Raw genomic sequence first — 23,283 nt, 5'->3', positions numbered from 1 at the left:
GTCCAATCAATACCATCACACGGCGACAGCCAGTCACCTTTCATATTGCACCGCCTGCTCGGAGAAGGCGGATTCGGACAGGTCTTTCTGGCAACTCATTCTGCAGCCAAGAAGATCATGGCCATCAAGTCTGTAGTGAAGACTTCAGATCAACGTAGCGCCATTGAAACAGAGCAGAAGGTCATGCAGATGGCGGCAGGGTGTCCATTCCTCACCCAACTTTACACCACTTTTCAGACCCGCCATTCTGCCTGTTTCGCTATGGAATACGTCTCTGGAGGGGATCTGTTTGATTTCACCAATAAACATTTCCCTCTTCCTATTTCCGTCATAAGGTAAGTCTCATCACCACAATGAGAATAGAATAGAAAGTAATCTTTATAAGATATGTTGCTTTACAATCCAGGCTTTTAGGAGTTTAGAATTACATTGGACTCCATTAGAATGCGTAGCTACATCAGTCCACCCAGATCTGACGTAGATACTTTAGAGTAATGTCACTCCGTCCCGCCAAAAATTGGGGACCACGCGCCTCTCCCAAGCTTAGATACGCTATATTATCATAGTAGGGTTGGTGTTCCAAGTAGACTGTTCACACACATGGCATTCTGCAATCCCAGTTTCTCCAAAGCGGCAGTGATTGCACCATGTGGGGAAGGAGATGGAGACAGTCCAGAGTCACCTAGTAACGTTCTCTAAGAGGTTTGCCGGGAGATGGAGCTGGGTTTCTGATCATGTGACCACTGCCATGATTGGCTGTCACAGTGGTCACATGATCAGAGAGCTCCCAATCGCATGTAGATATCGGGAGCTTTCCTTTAGGCAGCAGTAACTGTGCCAGGAGTGCATCCTCAGGACAGCTCTGTTTACATTCTGGCACCCATACATGCGGCCTCTCAGTGTTAATTCCCACCCACCTAGAGGCCACATATATGCATACCACCAGCACGAAGGGGTTAACACTTCTGGACCAATGATGTACTGGTACCTCATAACCCTGGTACTGCTTTTTAGAGGTGGCGGTCTAACTAACAGCTGGATTGGTTTTACATGCAGCAGGAGGGGACTTCCTCCACTCCCGGCACCTACCACAGATTTCTCAGGCTCTCTCATCCTACCGGGAGACCCAGGCGACCAGCCGGCACGTCTACTGGCTGGTCAGACAGCTGAACAAAGCTGTGATCGTGATCGATCGGCTCTCCGCTATGGTACCACGGATGTGATGACATTGAGACCTGACATTTTTAAGAAATCAAAATCATTCAAAAACTCAGATCTCGGTGTTGTGAATGCTGTTAAGGGCAGAGGAGAGACTTGGGGTCTTATAGTACCAGTCACATGCCTATTGCTGTGACAAGCATGTTTACAGCCTGGATCCTACCAATGGGTTCTCCCAGGAGACTCCAGAAAAACCAGAAATGGTGAGCAGGTGCCATGCCCAGAACTCCAACCGTACGGTAACCTAAACAAGCTCAAAGTTGGGACCGGTAATGGGATAGAGCCAGGTACTCCCTCCCCCTGCCCATGGATAATGTTTATACTTAAGTCTAATCACTGTAAAATCTAATTCATTTTTCTCTTTTATAGATTCATTGCGGCGGAAATAGCCTGCGGACTTGAGTTCCTCCACGGACGTGGCATAGTTCATAGAGACCTCAAGTTAAGCAACATCTTAATGGACAATGAAGGTCACGTCCGTATTGCAGACTATGGATTGGCAGAAATGGATCTGTTTGGTAATAGGAAGGTGACGGGCGTAGCCGGAACGATTGGATACATAGCGCCAGAAGTAAGTCACGCTCTTTTTACCCAACACTAGACCTCATCTATTCAGCATATCACAATCCAATCACTATCCCTCTGATACTTGTAATATAAACATTTTAGATTGCATACAGAACCCTGCAATGTAAAACACCTGATTGGTAATCATTAACCACTTAAGGACCAGGCCTCTTTTTCAGACTTGGTGTTTTCATGTTTAAAACTGTTTTTTTTTGCTAGAAAATTACTTAGAACTCCCAAACATTTTATATTGTTTTTTTTCTAACACCCTAGAGAATAAAATGGCGGTCATTGAAATACTTTTTTTTACACCGTATTTGCGCAGCGGTCTTACAAGCGCACTTTTTTTTTTAAAAATGCACTTTTTTGAATAAAAAAAAAATAAGACAACAGTAAAATTAGCCCAATTTTTTTTTATATTGTGAAAGATAATGGTATGCCAAGTAAATTGATACCCAACATGTCACGCTTCAAAATTGCGCCCGCTCGTGGAATGGCGTCAAACTTTTAGCCTTAAAAATCTCCATAAGCGACATTTAAAAAATTCTACAGGTTGCATTTTTTGCGTTACAGAGGAGGTCTAGGGCTAGAATTATTGCTCTCGCTCTACCGATCGCGGCGATACCTCACATGTATGGTTTTGAACACCGTTTTCATATGCGGGCGCTACTCACGTATGCGCCCGCTTCTGTGCGCAAGCTCGTCGTGACGGGGTGTTTTTAAAAAAAAAAAAATTTCTTATTTATTTTAATTGATTTTATTTATTTTTACACTGTTTTAAAAAAAAAAAAAATGGATCACTTTTATTCCTATTACAAGGAATGTAAACATCCCTTGTAATAGAAAAAAGCATGACAGGTCCTCTTAAATATGAGATCTGGGGTCAAAAACTCCTCAGATCTCATATTTGGGCTAAAAAAAAAAAAAAGAAAGAAAATCTGACATTTAAAAAAATATATACCTTTAAGAGGTATGGGCGGAAGTGACGTTTTGACGTCGCTTCCGCCCTCCTATGGTATAGAGACGAGTGGGGGCCATCTTAGCCTCACTTGTCTCTATGCCCAGCTAGGAAGAGGACCCGATCGCCTCCGCCGCTACCGACGGCTCCAGTAAGTGGCGGAAGGTGCGGGAGGGCGGCGGGAGGGGGGTGGCACCTCTTCCGCCGCCGATAGCGGTGATCTCGCGGCGAATCAGCCGCGGAGACCACCATTATCGTACAGCCGACCGCCGCCTGAAGAGATGGATATCTCGGTTGTGGCAGCAGCTGCTGCCGTTACCGAGATATCCCTCTTCAAAAAAAGGACGTACATCCCCGTTAGGCGGTCCACAAGTGGTTAAGCTCTTAAAATTATTTTAAAAAAATATGTTAACCACTTGCTGACCGCCGCACGAACATATACGTCAACACAATGGCACTGATAGGCAAATGGGCGTAGAGGTACGTCCCTTTAAATTTGCTGTTGTGTGGTCGCGTGCAAGCTCCAAGATCATGCCCATGGGACACGCAAATTCGATGTCCGACGGTGTCCCGTGATCGTGTCACGGAGCTGAAGAACGGGGAGATGTCAGTGTAAACACAACTTCTCCCCGTTCTTCCTAGTGACCTGTCACTGTTCATCTGCTATAGGGAGCAGCGATCAGTGATGTGCCACTCATAGCCACACCCCCTAACAGTTAGAACACATCCCTAGGACACACTTAACCCCCTTCCTAGCCCCCTAGTGGTTAACCAATCAAACGCTTATTGTGATTTTATTTTTATACCAAAAACATGTAGAAGAATATATAGCCTAAACTGAGGAAAAAAATTAGTTTTTATATTCTTTTGGGGGATATTTATTATAGCAAAAAGTAAAAAATATTGCTTTTTTTCAAAATTGTTGCTCTTTTTTTGTTTTTAATGCAAAAAATAAAACCACAGAGGTGATCAAATACCACCAAAAGAAAGCTCCATTTGTGGGGGGGGGAAAAAAAGACGTAAATTTTGTTTGGGAGCCACATAGCATGACCAGGCAATTGTCAGTTAAAACAACGCAGTGCTGAATCACAAAAATTGCTCTGGTCTTTGGCCAGCCAATTAGTCCAGGCTGAAGTGGTTAATATATGTCCATGGGGGCAGCCATTGCGTATGCCGCCTCTGCCTCCTGGTTAGCTGTTGGGCACAGTGGTTGTTCTTTGCTATTCCTCTTGCTTAAAGCGAGTCTAGCTACAATATCTATAATAATGGACATATGAAATAGTAAACATATCAAATTTTAAAAAGCTACATCAAGGTTAATGTTGCAATGATTTCTACTGGAGAGCAGATATCACTAAGAGAACTCTGATTTGATTAGGGTGAATCACATGACTAGGCTCTCGCTCGTTTTTTTTTTTTTTATGTTTACACCCATTCCCTGTAATAGCACTCAAAGTCCCAATTCCACCGCTGTGCTTTATAAATGTCATTTTTATTAAAGTAGCGCTATTGCCACAATAAGGACATACTGATGCTTTGTAAATGCCTCCCTTAGAATACACGTTCAATGAATATATATTATTATTTCTCCTATAAAAGGATGCTAAGTTTGTAGGAACTAAGTAACTGATTTCTCTTCTCTGATTACCAGGTTATCAATGGCGACTTCTACCAGTTTGCACCCGACTGGTTTTCCATGGGGGTTGTCATATACAAGATGGCCACAGGAACTGTACCATTCCGTGACGATACCACTCAGGTATACAGGAGGGCCGTGAATTACGAAGATCCTGTTTACCCCCCGGACATGGACCAACATCTGAAGCACTTCCTAGGAGGAGTAAGTACAAGACATTTTCTAATTCTGAAGAAGCACAGGGAAGGTTTCTAGGCCTACTGCTGCTGCTTTAGCGGTATAATGTAGGGGTGTTGCCAATTCTGGTTGTCAGCTGGATTGTTGGGTAGTTTGGCTTCTTCATTCCATGGTGTAGATCCAATGGGAATACTTCATCCTGGGGCTTAGGGCTCAGACGATGATGTCACATGGGGTCAATCGCTGATGTGCACATTGTATGAGGTTATTAAAGCAGAACTCCTCCCCATTTATTATTGTTTTGAACATAGTGGGGAGGATTAGATCACCTGCCGTCATTGTGTCCCTGTTGTAGACATTTTGTTTCATATCATGTCCTGAGGACATGGAAATCTCACAAAGGGGGGACACAGAAAGCAACCACAACCTAACAGAGGGGTTCTAACCCATTCCAACTCCATTCATTAAACTGCTTTTATCGCCCGGTGCTGATAAATGATGTTAATGAGAAGAAAAAAAGATCTTTAAAAATATCCAATCTCCTCCCTTTTCTTGTGGCTGTAATTCTCCTTAAAGTGTCACCACCAATCTAAAGATCTCAGGGAGTTAGAAGCGATCTAATGGCGGCACATCATAACATAACATTCCAGCACAACACTGATTTGTTGTGCTGGAATATAATATGAATTCCATCCATGTCAGTAGACATCCAGCACCTGTACTTGGCTATATATGTGCCTTCACATGCTATGATCCTCCAATGGGTGAAAGGACCGCCCAGGAGGAGACGCACTGTAGTCAAAGTTTTTTTTTTCTTTTCTAAAAAGTGCAAAATGAACTCAAAATAACTCTTAATTTCTCTTTTATAGCTGCTATGCAAATGTCCGGAGAAGAGGCTTGGAGTTGGCAGCGACATAAGACGGCATCCATTCATGAGGTTCATCAATTGGAAGTCGATGGAACAAGGGAAAGGACGGCCCCCTTTCTCTGTAGGTCCGGTAAGTACACAAATCTTTATAGGATGAGGATTCAAAAAGAAGATTGTTACACACTGTAAGGAGCATTGCTGTGTCCTTACAGCTAATATAGGGGGTACAGACATATCCCAGCCTGCAGGAAAACCTCACAGTTAATCAGTCAATATTTAATTTTCTACGGAAGTAAATAAGAATGTAACTTTCTAGGCATCAGACACAATGGGGATGATTTACTAAAACTGGAGAGTGATAAATCTGATGCAGCTGTGAATGGTAGCCAATCAGCTTCTAACTTTCTGCTTGTTCAATAAAGCTTTGACAAAAACATGTCAGCTGATTGGTTACCATGCAGAGCTGCACCAGGTTTTGCACTCTCCAGTTTTAGTAAATAAACCCCATTGGTGCACAGCTGGGAGTGATAGTTGAAGTGAGAAGGTGCAATGGTTCATAATACAATGTCTGGGGTGTCTAGGACATGTGACTTTCACCATCATGATGTGGTGGAAGGCATGGGACCAGACATGTAGTTTGCATCTAGATTTGTATCCTATCTGCTCCTCCACTGCATGGAAAGAGGAAGAAGGTTCTAGGTTGTATTAAAGAAGTTAGTCAATGTTAAAGCCCAACTCAAAAAATAAATAGATTGCGCAATAGGCAACCACCACCCCCACCCCACCCTGCACTCTAATGTTTTATTGCTTGTAAACTCTAGGGGCAGAGAAAGAGGGACCTAGCCCTAACCTCTCTGCATCATCATGTACAATACAGGCCTATCAGTCTTACATTGTATGTGGGGGTAAGAATGTGACCGTGGCTGGGAAAGCTTTAGAGAAGGTCTGTGAGGGATGGGTTGCATAGATGAAGGCTGTCCAAAGAAAGGAATACATTAGTATACCTTATTCCTCTACCCCTAGGCACAAAATCCCCCCCCCCCCCCCCCCCACACACACACACACACACACACAAATACTGCAAGGGTAATTTATACTTGTTTCAGGAATTGGGCTTTAAGCAATATCCTGATATTTACTCAGGTCAGAAATCTATGAATACAGAATCTCATATTTGTTTTTCATTTTACAGCCCACCAACATGGACATGGAAACATCTTCTCGACTTCCTCCGTCAGCGATAGATGGCAAGGCATTGGAAATTCCAGGAAAGAAAGTATTCTTGCCTGGATTCCCTAACATCGACATGATCAACCTATAGTGTGTAGTGTGGTGTGTGTGTAGTGTGTGGTGTGTGTCGTGTGTCGTGTGTTTAGTGTGTAATGTGTGGTGTGTTTAGTTTTTAATGTGTGGTGTGTTTAGTGTGTAGTGTAGTGTAGTGTAGTGTAGTGTAGTGTTTAGTGGAGAGTGTGTTCCATCAGTGTGCCAGCCAGCAAGCCCAGCAACATCAGGGTGCCAGCCAGCAAGCCCACCAACATCAGGGTGCCAGTCAGCAAGCCCACCAACATCTGGGTGCCAGCCAGCAAGCCCATCAACATCTGGGTGCCAGCCAGCAAGCCCACCAACATCAGGGTGCCAGTCAGCAAGCCCACCAACATCAGGGTGCCAGTCAGCAAGCCCACCAACATCAGGGTGCCAGTCAGCAAGCCCACCAACATCAGGGTGCCAGTAAGCAAGCCCACCAACATCAGGGTGCCAGTCAGCAAGCCCACCAACATCAGGGTGCCAGTCAGCAAGCCCATCAACATCAGGGTGCCAGTCAGCAAGCCCACTAACATCAGGGTGCCAGTCAGCAAGCCCACCAACATCAGGGTGCCAGTCAGCAAGCCCACCAACATCAGGGTGCCAGTCAGCAAGCCCACCAACATCAGGGTGCCAGTAAGCAAGCCCATCAACATCAGGGTGCCAGTCAGCAAGCCCACCAACATCAGGGTGCCAGTCAGCAAGCCCATCAACATCAGGGTGCCAGTCAGCAAGCCCACTAACATCAGGGTGCCAACCAGCAAGCCCACCAACATCAGGGTGCCAGCCAGCAAGCCCACCAACATCAGGGTGCCAGTCAGCAAGCCCACCAACATCAGGGTGCCAGTCAGCAAGCCCACCAACATCAGGGTGCCAGTAAGCAAGCCCACCAACATCAGGGTGCCAGTCAGCAAGCCCACCAACATCAGGGTGCCAGTCAGCAAGCCCATCAACATCAGGGTGCCAGTCAGCAAGCCCACCAACATCAGGGTGCCGGCCAGCAAGCCCACCAACATCAGGGTGCCGGCCAGCAAGCCCACCAACATCAGGGTGCCGGCCAGCAAGCCCACCAACATCAGGGTGCCAGCCAGCAAGCCCACCCACATCAGGGTGCCAGCCAGCCAACCACAGCAAGGTGTCAGCCAGCCATCCACCCACAGCAAGGTGTCAGTCAGCAAGCCCACCCACAGCAGGGTGCCAGACAGAAAGCCCATTCACAGCAGGGTGCCAGCCAGAAAGCCCACCCAACGCAGGGAGGCCAGCCAGCAAGCCCACCCACAGCAGGGAGGCCAGCCAGCAAGCCCACCCACAGCAGGGAGGCCAGCCAGCCAGCCACAGCAGGCTGCAAGCCAGAAAGCCCACCCACAGCAGGGAGGCCAGCCAGCAAGCCCACCCACAGCAGGGAGGCAAGCCAGCCAGCCACAGCAGGCTGCAAGCCAGAAAGCCCAAGGGTGGATGGACATGATGAAGATTGGTCATATTTGGACAATAGTTCTTGATGTGACATAATACGTGGATTGTACTGCTATACCCATATATTCATGAGAGATACGGAGAGGACAATTCATCTGTAAAGACATTGATATCATCCTCAGAAGATACAGATGAAAAAAAAAAACTGCACTGTACAGAGGAGCCACCCACAGCAGAGTGCGAGCCATGAAGCCCACCTGCAACAGGGTGCCTGCCAGCCAGCGAGCCATGAAGCCCACCTGCAACAGGGTGCCTGCCAGCCAGCAAGTCCACCCACAGCAGAGTGCGAGCCATGAAGCCCACCTGCAACAGGGTGCCTGCCAGCCAGCAAGTCCACCCACAGCAGAGTGCGAGCCATGAAGCCCACCTGCAACAGGGTGCCTGCCAGCCAGCAAGTCCACCCACAGCAGAGTGCGAGCCATGAAGCCCATCCGCAACAGGGTGCCTGCCAGCCAGCAAGTCCACCCACAGCAGAGTGCGAGCCATGAAGCCCACCTGCAACAGGGTGCCTGCCAGCCAGCAAGTCCACCCACAGCAGGGTGTGTTGGAGAATAATCAGACCGTCTCTCAAGTCAAGGTAAGACATTAATTCCATATTCAAGAGAAATGGTTACATGTACGTTCAGGCTTCAAAAATCCATGCATCCATCATTGGCATTGATGTGAGCTATGTGTTTTTCAATTTCTGCTAATGTAAGCATTTTCATAGTTATATGATTATTCAGCATATTGAAGTATAATAGGGTTATATAAAACATATTTCTAAGCATTTTAAACTTAATTAAGATAAAGCTATATTTCTAGGCATATTCATAGTTGACATTTAGAGGTATAATACTTAATTTCTCTAACAGGGTGCCAGCCAGCAAGCCCAGCAACATCAGGGTGCCAGCCAGCAAGCCCAGCAACATCAGGGTGCCAGCCAGCAAGTCCACCAACATCAGGGTGCCAGCCAGCAAGCCCACCAACATCAGGGTGCCAGCCAGCAAGCCCACCAACATCAGGGTGCCAGCCAGCAAGCCCACACATTAGGGTGTCAGCCAGCAAGCCTCCCCGCATCAGGGTGGCAGCCAGCAAGCCCACCTGCATCAGGGTGCCGGCCAATAACCCACCCACAGCAGGATGCCAACCAGCAAGCTCACCCACAGCAGGGTGCTGACAGCCTATGTTACGCTATGGGGACGGAGCAGCCGGGCAGCCGGGGAACACAGGTCCTAATTTGTGTGCATTCAGGGCCACTCACCCACTCCTGCACACCTGTTAAATTAGGGCTGTGTTTGTCCAGCCGCTGCGTCCCCGTAGGCTGGATTCACACCTATGCATTTCTAGTGCTCTTTGCATTTTGCACTACAGAATGTGTTCCATAGGAAACAATGTTAAATGGACTGTAGTGCAAATCTGCAAACTGCAAATAGCACTAAAACTGCATATGTGTGAATCCAGCATTAAAGAGGTGGATGGATATGATGATGAAGATTCCTCCCATATTTGGACAATAGTTCTTGATGTGACATAATGGATTGGATCTATATACCGATATATTCATGAGAAATTTGGGGAGGACAGTTCATCTGTAAAGACATTGATATCATATTCAAAGATCCTGATGAACAAAGATTCCTCATTTTTGTACATTACTTTTTGATATTCATCAAACAAGCTGTTTTAAATTGAAAACCATCAAAAGACATTGTAATGTCCACCCACAGATGTATAATACAGGGAGTAATCCGATCGCCTTCGGGGGTCAGGAAGGAATTTTTTCCCTGTTAGAGCAAATGACACCATGCTTTATCAGGGTTTTTTTCGCCTTCCTCTACATCTACACGGGTCTGGATAATCACACAAAAAAAACACAAAAAAAAAACAAAAAAAAACTGCACTGTACAGAGGAGCCTTGACGAGGCAGTGCAGCTTCCACATACATTTGCAAATGTGTGCAATGTGACTGCCTGCACGGGGATGCATGGAGTGCCTGTACCCACTGCCCTCACACGGGGTATGGATTCATACGCCTTGTGTGAACGAGGCCTTAGGACCTCGCACTTTACAGAGCAGCCTTGGCAAAGCAGTGCAGCTTCCCCATTTGCAAATGTGTGCAACTAAGACCTCTGTTTTTAATGTCAAGTGTTAGATTGTGCATTTTTGGATTTATTTGCAGGCAAGCTGGTAAGTGTGCTGGGAAATCTTTTGTTTTTGTGTTGTGCAAAGCCCTTCCATGTGCACCTTACTTCAAAAGCTAGTTCTAAACTGCTGTAGCTGTCCTTCTTTGTACACTGCTATTAGATACAACTTATATTATGCATATACAATTTTACTGTTGTCAATAAACATCAGATGACAAGTAAATACATTCCCAGAGCACAATGGGTTATCTAAAGAGGCAGAGGGCATAGCAGACAAAGCCTGGATTTGGGAAGATATGTGTGACTGAATCCTTAGAGGGGAGCCGTAGAAAGGAGGAGACACGGCTGTAAATGTAGGCCTCCTAAAAGGGAATGTTTAACTGCAATGCATAGCAGGCCTCTGTTGTAGAAGCCCTTTCCTCAGAGGATGGACACCAAGCAAAAAGAAGAAGCTCATTACTCTTTACTCTGTGGGCCATTTCACTCCCAAGAGCTCAGGAGGAGCTGGTAGTACCAAGAGGAGTATGAAGGTAAAAGAAGGTTACTAAGGTCGAAAATTAACCACTTCCCACTTCCATGACGATGTATGTCGGCAGAATGGCACTGACAGGCATATGGGCGTACAGGTACGTCCCTTTAAGAATGCCGCCATGCAATCACGTGCGTGGGACGCTGTTCGGGACCCCCGTGGGTCTGGTCGCGGGTCCCGTGGACTCGATCGCCGCAGGGATACCTGCGATCGTCTCACGGGGAAGCTGAAGGGGGAGATGCGGAAGTAAATATCTCCCCGTTCTGCCTAGCAACAAGTGATACTGATCTCTGCTCCCTGTTATTGGAGCAGAGATCGGTGTTCACTAACACACAGCCCAGCCCCCCACAGTTAGTAACACGCCCCTAGGACACACTTAACCCATACACTGCCACCCCCTGGTCAACCCCTTCACTGCCAGTGTCATTTACACAGGAATCAGTGCATTTGTATAGCACTGATTGCTGTATAAATGACAATGGTCCCAAAAATGTGTCAACAATGTCTGATTTGTCCACCATATTGTCGCAGTCACAATAAAAAAAAAATAAAAAAAAAATCGATGATCGCCGCCATTAATAGTAAAAAAAAAAATTAATAAAAATGCTATAAAACTATCTAAACTCCCTATTTTGTAAACGCTATATATTTTGCGCAAACCAATCAATTATCACTTATTGCGATTTTTTTTACCAAAAACATGTAGAATACGTATCGGCCTAAAATGAGGAAAAAAAATGTTTTTTTATATATATATTTTTGGCAAATATTTATTATAGCAAAAAGTAAAAAATAATGAGTTTTTTTCAAAATTTACGCTTTTTTATGTTTATAGCACACAAAAAAAACGCAGAGGTGATCAAATACCACCAAAAGAAAGCTCTATTTGTAGGACAAAAAGGACGTCAATTTTGTTTGGGAGCCACGTCGCACGACCATGCAATTGTCAGTTAAAGTGACGCAGTGCTGAATCGCAAAAAGTGCGAGTCTGGTCTTAAGCCAGCAAAACGGTCATGTCTGAAAGTGGCTAAAGAAAGAAAGCCAATGGAAACTGCCATGAAAATCAGAATAGATGGGGATGATGTGTGACCCTCAATGAATTGCACATGAAGTGCTAACTGCGCAAGAAAAAAAAGATGGGAGGCCGAAACAAAGAGGAATAGGCCAAGAAATAGACTGACTCACCAATGAAATAAATACGTGAATATCTCAATTTCCTCTGAAATATGCAAACAAGGAGAAGGATCATTCCCGCACATCCAACAAAACCCATAGGTAGTGATGGTAGCAACAGTCTCAGCTCAGAATCCATCCAGGCCTTGCCCGCTCTGACATTTTTCGCCCTGTCCACTGGACTCAGCCTTGGGGGACCTCCATGACTAGATTTTGTAGGATGTGCGGCAAAAAAAGATCCTTTTTCTTGTTTAACCACTTTCAGACCGGACCATTTTGCTGGTAAATGACCAGAGGTCTTTTTACACTTTGGCACTGCGCTGCTTTAACTGGTAATTGCGCGGTCATGCAATGTTGTACCCAAACAAAATTTGCGTCCTTTTCTTCCCACAAATAGAGCTTTCTTTTGATGGTATTTGATTGCCTCTGCGATTTTTATTTTTTGCGATATAAACGTAAAAAGACCGCAAATTTTGAAAAAAAATGATATTTTCTACTTTTTGTTATTAGAAAAATCCAATAAACTCAATTTTAGTCATACATTTAGGCCAAAATGTATTCAGCCACATGTCTTTGGTAAAAAAAAAGTCAATAATTGTATATTTATTGGTTTGCGCAAAAGTTGTCACATCTACAAACTAAGGTACGTTTTCTGGAATTTACGCAGCTTTTAGTTTACGACTGCCTATCTCATTTCTTGAGGTGCTAAAATGGCAGGGCAGTACAAAACCCCCCCAAATGACCCCATTTTGGAAAGTAGACCCCCTAAGGAAATTGATAAGAGGCATGTTGAGCCCATTGAATATTTTATTTTTTTGCCTCAAGCGATTGAATAATGACAAAAAAAAAAATTTTTTTTTTTTTTTACACAAAGTTGTCACTAAATGATATATTGCTCACACATGCTATGGGCGTATGTGAAATGACACCCCAAAATAAATTCTGCTGCTTCTCCTGAGTACGGGGATACCACATATGTGGGACTTTTTGGGAGCCTAGCCGCGTACGGGGCCCCGAAAACCAAGCACCGCCTTCAGGCTTTCTAAGGGCGTAAATTTTTGAGTTCACTTCTCACTACCTATTACAGTTTTGAAGGCCATAAAATGCCAAGATGGCACAAAACCCCCACAAATGACCCCATTTTAGAAAGTAGACACCCCAAGCTATTTGCTAAGAGGCATGTTGAGTTCATGGAATATTTTATATTTTGCCACAAGTTGCGGGAAAATTACAAACTTTTTTTTTTTTTTTTCACAAAGTTGTCACTAAATGATATATTGCTCATGCATGCCATGGGCGTATGTGAAATGACACCCCAAAATAAATTCTGCTGCTTCTCCTGAGTACGGGGATACCACATGTGTGGGACTTTTTGGGAGCCTAGCCGCGTACGGGGCCCCGAAAACCAAGCACCGCCTTCAGGCTTTCTAAGGGCGTAAATTTTTGAGTTCACTTCTCACTACCTATTACAGTTTTGAAGGCCATAAAATGCCAAGATGGCACAAAATCCCCACAAATGACCCCATTTTAGAAAGTAGACACCCCAAGCTATTTGCTGAGAGGCATGTTGAGTCCATGGAATATTTTATATTTTGCCACAAGTTGCGGGAAAATTACAAACTTTTTTTTTTTTTTTTCACAAAGTTGTCACTAAATGATATATTGCTCACACATGCTATGGGCATATGTGAAATGACACCCCAAAATAAATTCTGCTGCTTCTCCTGAGTACGGGGATACCACATGTGTGGGACTTTTTGGGAGCCAAGCCGCGTACGGGGCCCCGAAAACCAAGCACCGCCTTCAGGCTTTCTAAGGGCGTTACAGTTTTGAAGGCCATAAAATGCCAAGATGGCACAAACCCCCCCCAAATGACCCCATTTTGGAAAGTAGACACCCCTAAATTTAGGGGTACACTAGTGAGACTAGGTAATAAATGGCGGGTGCCCTGAAACTATAAAAAAATAACTAACCAACCAGCGTCACCTGTAACAGTTATATGGTGATCACTGGTGAAAGGGTTAACTAGGGGGCAATCAGGGGGCTTTATGCGGTAGTATATGGGGGTCCCTGGCGCTATAAAAAGCTGCAGCGAACCTAAATACATACCTGCCTAACTAGCGTCACCTGTGACACTAATACAGCGATCAGAAAAACGATTGCTTATTAGGCTGGGTTCACACTGGAGCGATGCGGGAACGCCACGAATGCGCGGCGGGTTCCCGCATCGCATGCCTCCCGGCGGCAGTTCACACTGCCCTATGCGAACTGCTGGGAGTGTCAGTGAAATGTTACTGACACCCCCAGATCAGTTCGCATATCGCAGTGCGATCTGCAAACTCGGATCGCATGGTGTGAACACCCATGCGATCCGATTCTGCTGCGGGCCAAAAAAAGGGTCCCGTGCGAATTTGCGGCGGGTGCGGCGAATGGCTGAACTCGAATCGCACAGAGATCGGATGTGATTTGCACTGCAGTGCGGTGCGAATCACATCCGTTCTCATAAACCGCTGCAATGTGAACCCAGCCTTAGTGACACTGGCGACGGGGGGTGATCACGGGGTTAAACCTTTATTGGGGGGGTTAGGGGGGTACCTTAGAACTAAAGGGGGCTAACCCTAACTGCCCTAACAGTTATTAGTCACAAATGACACCCGCCGGGTGATCAGGGGGTTAAACCTTTATTAGGTAATAAATGGCGGGTGCCCTGAAACTATAAAAAAATAACTAACCAACCAGCGTCACCTGTAACAGTTATTTGGTGATCACTGGTGAAAGGGTTAACTAGGGGGCAATCAGGGGGCTTTATGCGGTAGTATATGGGGGTCCCTGGCGCTATAAAAAGCTGCGGCGAACCTAAATACCTACCTGCCTAACTAGCGTCACCTGTGACACTAATACGGCGATCAGAAAAATGATCGCTTATTAGGCTGGGTTCACACTGGAGCGATACGGAAACGCAGCGAATCCGCGGCGGGTTCCCGCATCGCATGCCTCCCGGCGGCAGTTCACACTGCCCTATGCGAACTGCTGGGAGTGTCAGTGAAATGTTACTGACACCCCCAGATCAGTTCGCATATCGCAGTGAGATCTGCAAACTCGGATCGCATGGTGTGAACACCCATGCGATCCGATTCTGCTGCGGGCCAAAAAAAGGGTCCCGTGCGAATTTGCGGCGGGTGCGGCGGGTGCGGCGAATGGCTGAACTCGAATCGCACAGAGATCGGATGTGATTTGCACTGCAGTGCGGTGCGAATCACATTCGTTCTCATAAACCGCTGCAATGTGAACCCAGCCTTAGTGACACTGGCGACGGGGGGTGATCACGGGGTTAAACCTTTATTGGGGGGGTTAGGGGGGTACATTAGAACTAAAGGGGGCTAACTCTAACTGCCCTAACAGTTATTACAGTCACAAATGACACCAATGCAAAAAAAATAAAAAAAAATAAAATTACATTGGTGTCACTGTGACTGGGGGGCAGGGGTAATTGGGGGGGTGATCGGGGGGTAAAGGGGGGGTGTGAGTGTGCCTGGCATGTTCTACTGTGTGTGTAGAGTGTTGGTGCAACTCACCGATCCGCTCTCCTCCGTGTCGGAACGAAAAATACCGACACGGAGGAGAGAATACATCACTTCCTCTCCTGTGTTTACATTACAGGAGAGGAAGTGATGTCACGGGGGATTTCTATTCGTCGGGAGCGATCGCGAGGGGGTGGCCATGAATGAATGGCCGCCCCCTCGTCCCGGATCGCTCCCGGACGAAAACCGACCGCCGCAGGCACCGGGCGGGGGCCCGATCGGGCCCCCGACCCGCGGGAGGCAAGGGACGTACATGTAAGTCCTTATGCCTGCCCGTGCCATTCTGCCGACGTACATCAGCGTGCGGCGGTCGGCAACTGGTTAAATTCACCAAGCTGAGACAAGCCCAGTGGTGTCACTAGGTTTGGTGTCACCTGGTGTGTAAAAACCCGGTGTCACTCCCCTTATCAGACCAGCTCAGAGTTGGAGGTTCAGCTACTGTACATATATATATATTATAGCTGTGTCCAGCAGCACCCCCGTTATCAGATCAGCTTGGGGGGCAGGTCAGCTACTATGTGTATATTATATATAAAAATAGATGTGTGCAGCTGCACCCCCCCCCCCCCCCCCACCTTTAGCAGACCAGCTCAGGGTGGGCAGCTCAGCTACTAAATATATTATATGTATATTTATATATTAGTTGTATATAAAAAAAAACTATAGTATATGTAGCAGCGGCTCCTGAAGAGCACGCACTATGCATTGTTCTAAAGTTAAAGTGGCCTAAACTGCAGTTTGGTTTGGGTATAATTATCTAAATTGGGCCTCTGCATCAGTCTGACTGGACTGTGAGATGTTCAGCCTGGCTACAGGGGGCACTGTCTCCTCTGGCAGGCATGGAACTATGGTCTGGTCAGGTGCTTAAGTTGCTCTCTCTCGGAGCATACCCAGTGGGAGTGGTGCTCTCTGGGAGAGGGTATTTAATATGCAGAGGACACGTGGTTCGGGGTTCTGGTCCAGAATGATGTGCTGACTTCATGGTCCTGGTCCTCCAGACCAGCCCCCAAGAAAGCTATGGCCTGGGGTGCGGATCCACCCGACTTTAATGTCTTGGGGCTGGCTAGCCTGAGGCAAGGAAACTAAGGAAGGATTCTGAGGTGGTTTGGTGTCGTCTCCGGTTCGGGAGAGACCCAGTATACTTCCAGCATTCCAGGGGAAGACTCTTCAGAAGAACACCACGTACAGGTTGGTTTTTTTAGCAAGAGCCTGGAAGGGCTGAAGTAACCGAGAGAATCTGGTCTTGTTGATATCGTCAAGTAGGTTGAGAGATCTAGGTATCCTACAAGTGTTCGCCAGCTTAGTTTTCCTACGGGTTCTACAGCAACGTCTGTGTCAGAGACATTATTTTGTACGTTTCTACAACAATGTCTGTGGCAGAGACTTGTTCCTGAGTAAGCACCAAGTTGGCGGCTAGGCCTTGTGAGAGAAGGACTGTCCAACCTGAGTGATCATCCCGTTGCGAATGGCTATTCTCTGGATGCAGTCAGAGTAAGCACGTTCTTCAACGTTTTTCCTGACTTTGACACTAAGAGTACCTGAACCCTCTTTCCAACCCTCTGATCCCAAGTTAAAAGACTGTTCAATTGTCTGAGTTTTGCAAATAAAATCCATTCAAGTGGACCTGTTGTCAGTCTCGAGTTATAGGCCATCTGCCACGGGACATCCCCTGGACGTGCTACAAGGAGAACGGAAGGTAACGGTAAGCCCAAAAATAACCAGCAGCTCCTTCGGGGGTTAGTGCTACATATAGTTGTATATAACAAGCACAAATTAATTTCCCAAATGTATAGTTGTATATAAAAGAAAACTATGGTATAGTTGTATATAAAATGCACAATTTAATTTCCCAGAGCTAAACCTTTCATCCAATTTCTAAGCGGCCATATTTGTTTATTTCTAAAAGACCCCCCACCCCTCCTTTACACTTCAATGTATTCAGATCGCCGCAAACGGCAATTCTGGATACCGTATATCTTTTTAAAACCGGCGCCATTGGCAGCAGAGTAAACGGGAAGTGACGTCATGACGTCGCTTCCGTGTTTACTATGAGGAGACTGGAACGAAGCCGATTACGGCTTTGTTCCAGTTCCTCACCAGCAGCCGGAGGCATCAGACGTGGAATCGGTGCTCCCGATCGAGCGGGAGCACCGGTAACAGCCCGCTCCTCCGGCATAACAGCCGAGCGGCTTTTAGCCGATTCGGTTGTTATGGCTGGATAGCCAATCGCCCGCTGAAAAAAAACGGTACCGGGATGATGCCTGCAGGTGCGGGCATCATCCCGGTATACCCCCCGGAAGCCAAGCACGCACATCTGCGTACGCTCGGCGGGAAGGGGATAAACATTCCACCTGGAGATATAATAGAAACATTCTATTTCAATTTTACCCTCATTCACACAGAACTTATGTTTCACAGGATGCAAAGCTCTATTTATTTATTTTTTGTATAAATACACCCCCAACTATTGTAAACCTGTTTGTAAATACTTTTTGTTGGTCTGTATCCAGCCTAAAATCTGCTCACATCTACACACCTGTCCCACTGTGCATGGTCTGATACAAGAGCGGCATGTGCTAATTGTAAGAATCTACAAAAGGAAGGAAATATAAAAATTGGGAAAATCAGGCATTTTTTTTGTCTGGCTGGAAGGTCAAACTTAAATCGCTGCACCAGATAGACACCAGGAGGTTGCACTACCTTCCGGTGTTTGCATCTCGGCACCCTACACACAATCCAACAAATGTCTACTCAGGTCCCACAATGCACTACCTGCAATGCCCAGCCATCAAGGACCAATGTAAGTGCAATAAAGAGGCTACACCCTCAAGTGACTCATTGGATGTGACAGTTTTACTGCATCACCACTCACACCAGTGTAGTGTATTGTGGTGCACTAAAACCAAAATGCATTGGTGTGGCATTAACAATGAATGGCACTGCAGCACACCAAGCAAGCACAGAAAATACCTGTTGATCCTGCCAGAAACGCTGTGTTTGGGTCACTTCCTGTAAGTTGAACTGAAAGTACAAGCAATGTTATCTTTCTTCTGTAAACTACCAATCCCTGTATACTCCATGTAATGGAGATGAACAAAGGCAAACATGTTTGCAGTATAGCCTGGGTGACAATCATGGCTCCTTCCATGGATCCTCACAATTGGTGAGCGTAGCTGCTTAGAGGCAGGAGGTGTGTAATTCAAATGACAGTAGCCTGAAAAAGATAAAACTAATGCAGCCGTGTCATCCAACAACTAATAAGCTTCAATATTTTACTGTTACTTTTGTTCAGGCCACGTCTTGCTATGGGGTGACCACACTCCTGCCATGCCCTCCTATTGTCCTTGTGTTGTCACCTTGCCACTTACGCCCCCTGGTGGAAACTAAATATGCCTTTGCCCACAAATATTGTACACAGGCATGGTCTGCCCTTTGGAATGCTGGTCCAAAGCATTTATGTGCCGGCGATACTGGTGTGGGTGCATATAATCAAGAAGTGGCTGAAAAGAGGCTGGAGATCGGCAGCACTGAAAAGAGGGAGGCGGGAGGATTCTAAAAAGAAAACCTGCGGCAAATGTTTATCATACACAGTGCTTTAGCAAACTAAATGTCATCCAGTTAGGTCTACTGTAGCAAATACAGTATATAGTACCCCACCCACATGTCCAAGGTACAACCTATTGGGGCAGTAGCTTCAGAGGGCCTATAATACACATAAACCTGGCCCGGGTCAGTAGGGTTTTTGGAACCTTGCAGTTTGGTGGCAATTCAGACCAATTGTTTCATCACCTGATTGCTTAGTTATTGCAATCACATCCAGGAAAATTTGAAGGACATTATTTTTAATTCAGTCTTTTAATAGACTAAATGAGGATTTTATAGAAATTTATTTCACGGCTCTGCCTCGCATCGCCCTGGAAAAGAAGATACGATCAAAGATTCAGATCAAATCTTCAAAACTGATGTATGGACGGCCACATTGTAACACTGTATCATGTGTATTGCAGCTGCACACAATAGTGGCATCTTGTGGCAGTAATTGGTACTGCAACCCATTATTATTTACAAATGAAAAAATATAGATTTTCATTTTAAAATCTAAATTTAGCTAGTGCAACGTATCGATGGAACTGCCTGGGCTTCACTAATAACGAGTTGACCCTCATCATGGCAATTAATATAGAGTTGACCGTCACCTCACCATTGCTACTAGTATAGAGCCTCGACATGGCCATTAAAGTGGTGGTAAACCCTTACAAACCACTTTGACCTACATGTAAGCCTAGATTAAGGCTTACCTGTAGGTCCAAGAAATATCTCCTAAACCTACACAGTTTAGGACATATTTACAAAAAGACAGTCACTGCTGTCAAAGGTGCACTATATGCCGTTAGTGGCAGCTCCCGTGCGCATGCGTGGGAGTGACGTCATCGCTGCTCCGGCAAGGAGAGTGGCCAGAGCAGCGATACCTGGAAGAAGATGGATGCTCCGAGCTACAGGGGACATCCGCGACATCGCTGGTTCCTGTGTCAGGTAAGTGACACATAATGGGCTACTATGCGATGCATAGTAGCCCATTCTGCTTTACCTTTACAGGGAGACAAAGAAGAAGTAAACCCATAGTTGAACCTCGACATGGCCATTACTACAAAGTTGACCCTCGACATGGACATTACTGCAGAGTTGACCCTCGACATGGCCATTACTATAGAGTTGACCATCATCAAGGCCATTACTATAGGGCTAGCCCTCACCAAGGCCATTGCTATAGAGTTGACCCTTGATATGGCTATTATTATAGAGTTGACCCTCGTCATGACCATTACCTTTTTAGAGCCGGTGTCCCCAGACCACATCATGAATTTATGGAGCTGGCTTTGTACACTGGGCACATGGTGGAACAGAAAAGGGTCTTCACCAAACTGTTACAACAAGGCTTGAAGAGCACAATTGTCTACAATATCTTTGTATGAGATATCACCAGTACTTTTCACTGGAAACACATGAGCTCCATCATTTGGAGGTGGAGGGGCACATACCTTTGGCCATATATTGTACATGTGCACACAGGCAATGAAAGTATACATGTTTCGGGATTATGGGGATTTGTCTAAAAAGACTAAAGGTGGTCTTAGAATGTTAGAACATGCAACCCCCAATCAATGGCCAGCTCACCTGTGTCTACATTTCCCACATCGCTCAACCCATTGTGTCTGCTTATCTAATGCACTCCTCTTGGCCTCATTCATGATGAAGTTGAGCCATGGTATCCTGATGCTAAATAACTCAGTATGTAGCATGCCCTCACCAAACTCTACAGCTGCGTGGGTATTCTCCATTCCGCACCACCTCCTCCGCAAGGACAAATGCTTGCAGATCTTGAGGTTGCTGCTCCCAGTTTTCGCTGGCATCTGGTCCATTGGCAGCGCTCTCTTCCACACTGGCAACAGGCGATGGTGCCTGTGCAGGTTCCGCCCTGTTGCTCCTTCCAGCATCCTCCACACCTCCCGCCAGCCGCTGCTCCCTACTGATCAGTTCCCGGATGTCCAAGATGAGTCGTGACAGTTTGGAGAAATTGCGTGACTGCTCTATGCAGGGAAGGCGCATTGGCCGGGTCAGGTCTACTTCCAGGGTTGGCCATCCAGCTGGGACATTAAGGTCTCCCTGAATACAAAGAGAACAAATTCATAATGTACGTCCGCACCATTATAGGGCCACTACACAGATGACAACTATACATTGTACTTTACATCTGACCTCTGGCCTTCTCTTCAGTCTTGAACAGTTGTACAGGCTCCTCTCCTGGACTGAAATGGCTTACAACAATTTCACTGCACACTGCGAGCTTCTCACAACAAGCATTAGAAGCTGCAGCAAGTCACATAGAGCCTGCCAAATTTCCCAGCTGGAGGACTTGCAGCATCTTCTAGCCCTTTCCTCCCCAGCCTGACTGTCCCTGGCCAACCCCTTGCATTCAGAAGGCTCAACAGAGCATGTAGGCCCTACGTAGTAAGGTCTGTATGCAAATACAATGTGTAACAAGTGTGTAGGGTGCTGAACTTCAACACCACCATATAGCTAGGTATCAGCAGACAGAATAGGGTGCAATGTCAGATATTGGGCAAATCCGAGCAGCCTCAAAATGATCACTGGGATAGTGGGATAAGGAGAGTAATTAATAATACACTAGCCAGGCGCTCCAGTGGAATCGCATATGAACAGTCTGTGGAATGAGTGGTATGCAACTGGCTAGATGACAGTTGATTCCAAAGCCCCAAATCCACAAGAGACAGGATGTCCAGTTCAAGTAATGATTTATTGCAATGAAAAGATAAAAAGTCTTACATGGGGCATCACAGTGTGTACCAGTTGTTGAAAGAACCCAGCCTGAGGTCGGAAGGGATGTGCCGGAGGGACTCGGATGACAGATGGGATCCGTGACAGGATGACGACGGCTGTGGCAGAGGAAACGGGTGAACTCTTGTCACCGGAAATCACATCACCAGAACCAGGAAGCCTACAGCCGCACAACGTAGACCACTGGAACACACCAAGGAGGTGCTGACAGAACAACATGCTTTGGGGTAATGCCCCCTTGTCAACTCCCAATGGGCTAACCAGCAAGGCTATCTTATATACCTATATCAACTGGAACGGCACATCCCCTTGCCCAGAGATAGGCAAATCAACTACCAGTGGATAACTAGATTAAAAAACAGCCATTATACCAAGAACTATACAGCTGTCCCAATATAAGATGATTAAAAAAATGAACAATAAAACTATGATGTAATAAAAAATAGAGTTACAGTGATATTATCCCACCAATGCTTGTTTGATACAATACAAATACCAGAAAAAAGTACTGGGCTGAAGCTCATGATATAAGGAAAGACTAAAGGAGATGCATGGAAGGGAGAGGAAAAAAGGAGGGACCATTATCAGGGGTTACATCCATCCACACCCACATGCCCATGCTCATACATACAGTGCCTTGAAAAAGTATGCACACCCCTTGAAATTTTCCACATTTTGTCATGTTACAACCAAAAACTTAAATGTACTTTATTGGGCTTTTATGTGATAGACTAACACAAAACGGCACATAATTGACAGGTGGAAGGAAAATTATAAATGGTTTTCAACATTTTTTACAAATAAATATGTGAAAAGTGTAGCGTGCATTTCTTTTCAACCCCTTTTACTCTGATACCCCTAAGGCCCCTTTCACACGTGCGGACAGTATGTCCGTATTTCATCCATCCATTTATGGATGAAATACGGACATACATGCATTCCTATGGGATAACGGGTGTCAGCGGATGAAAATCTGCTGACACCTGATATCATCCGTCTCCGCTATGGTCCAATTCTTATTTTTCTATCCATCTGCAGAGCGGATCGGATGAACACGGACAGACGGTCCGTGTTCATCCGATCCCCCATAGAAGAGAGCGGAGATCTGACAGGGTGGTCCCTGCACAGGACCGCCCTGTCATTTTCCGGCTCAGCGTGGATAAACAGAGCGATCCCCGCTGAGCAAGCGGATGTTCACAGGGCGGATCATCACGGATCTGTCCCGTGTGAAAGGGGCCTATCTAAAATCTAGTGGAACAAATTGCATTCAGAAGTCAACTAATTAGTAAATACTTAGTAGTCCACCTGTGTGTAATTT

General features: G+C 45.9%; 1 protein-coding gene across 9 annotated transcripts in view; it reads right to left on the bottom strand.

Moving 5' to 3' along the window:
• LOC143928148 (F-box only protein 31-B-like) overlaps positions 1 to 23,283 on the bottom strand; it is a 219,652-nt gene that overhangs the window by 157,983 nt on the left and 38,386 nt on the right. For 4 of the 9 annotated variants that reach the window (XM_077452846.1, XM_077452854.1, XM_077452864.1 and 1 more), the window contains exons 1-2: positions 21,954 to 22,212; positions 20,917 to 21,272 (exon numbers count right to left, since the gene is read on the bottom strand). The exons of 4 other annotated variants lie outside the window; for them this stretch is intronic. In XM_077452846.1, the coding sequence (XP_077308972.1) occupies positions 20,917 to 21,272; positions 21,954 to 22,184 (587 nt within the window). In that variant the 5' untranslated portion in view covers positions 22,185 to 22,212. Of the gene's footprint in view, positions 1 to 20,916; positions 21,273 to 21,953; positions 22,213 to 23,283 lie in introns of those variants that run through there. One more of the 9 variants, XM_077452889.1, reaches the window with a different exon arrangement.

Source organism: Lithobates pipiens, unplaced genomic scaffold (assembly GCF_037356315.1).
Source record: "Lithobates pipiens isolate NorthernLeopardFrog02 unplaced genomic scaffold, aLitPip1_a1.2 Scaffold_10, whole genome shotgun sequence".
NCBI lineage: Eukaryota > Metazoa > Chordata > Amphibia > Anura > Ranidae > Lithobates > Lithobates pipiens.
The sequence above is the reverse complement of the archived record's forward strand: the minus strand, read 5'-3'. Positions and strand labels throughout refer to the sequence as shown.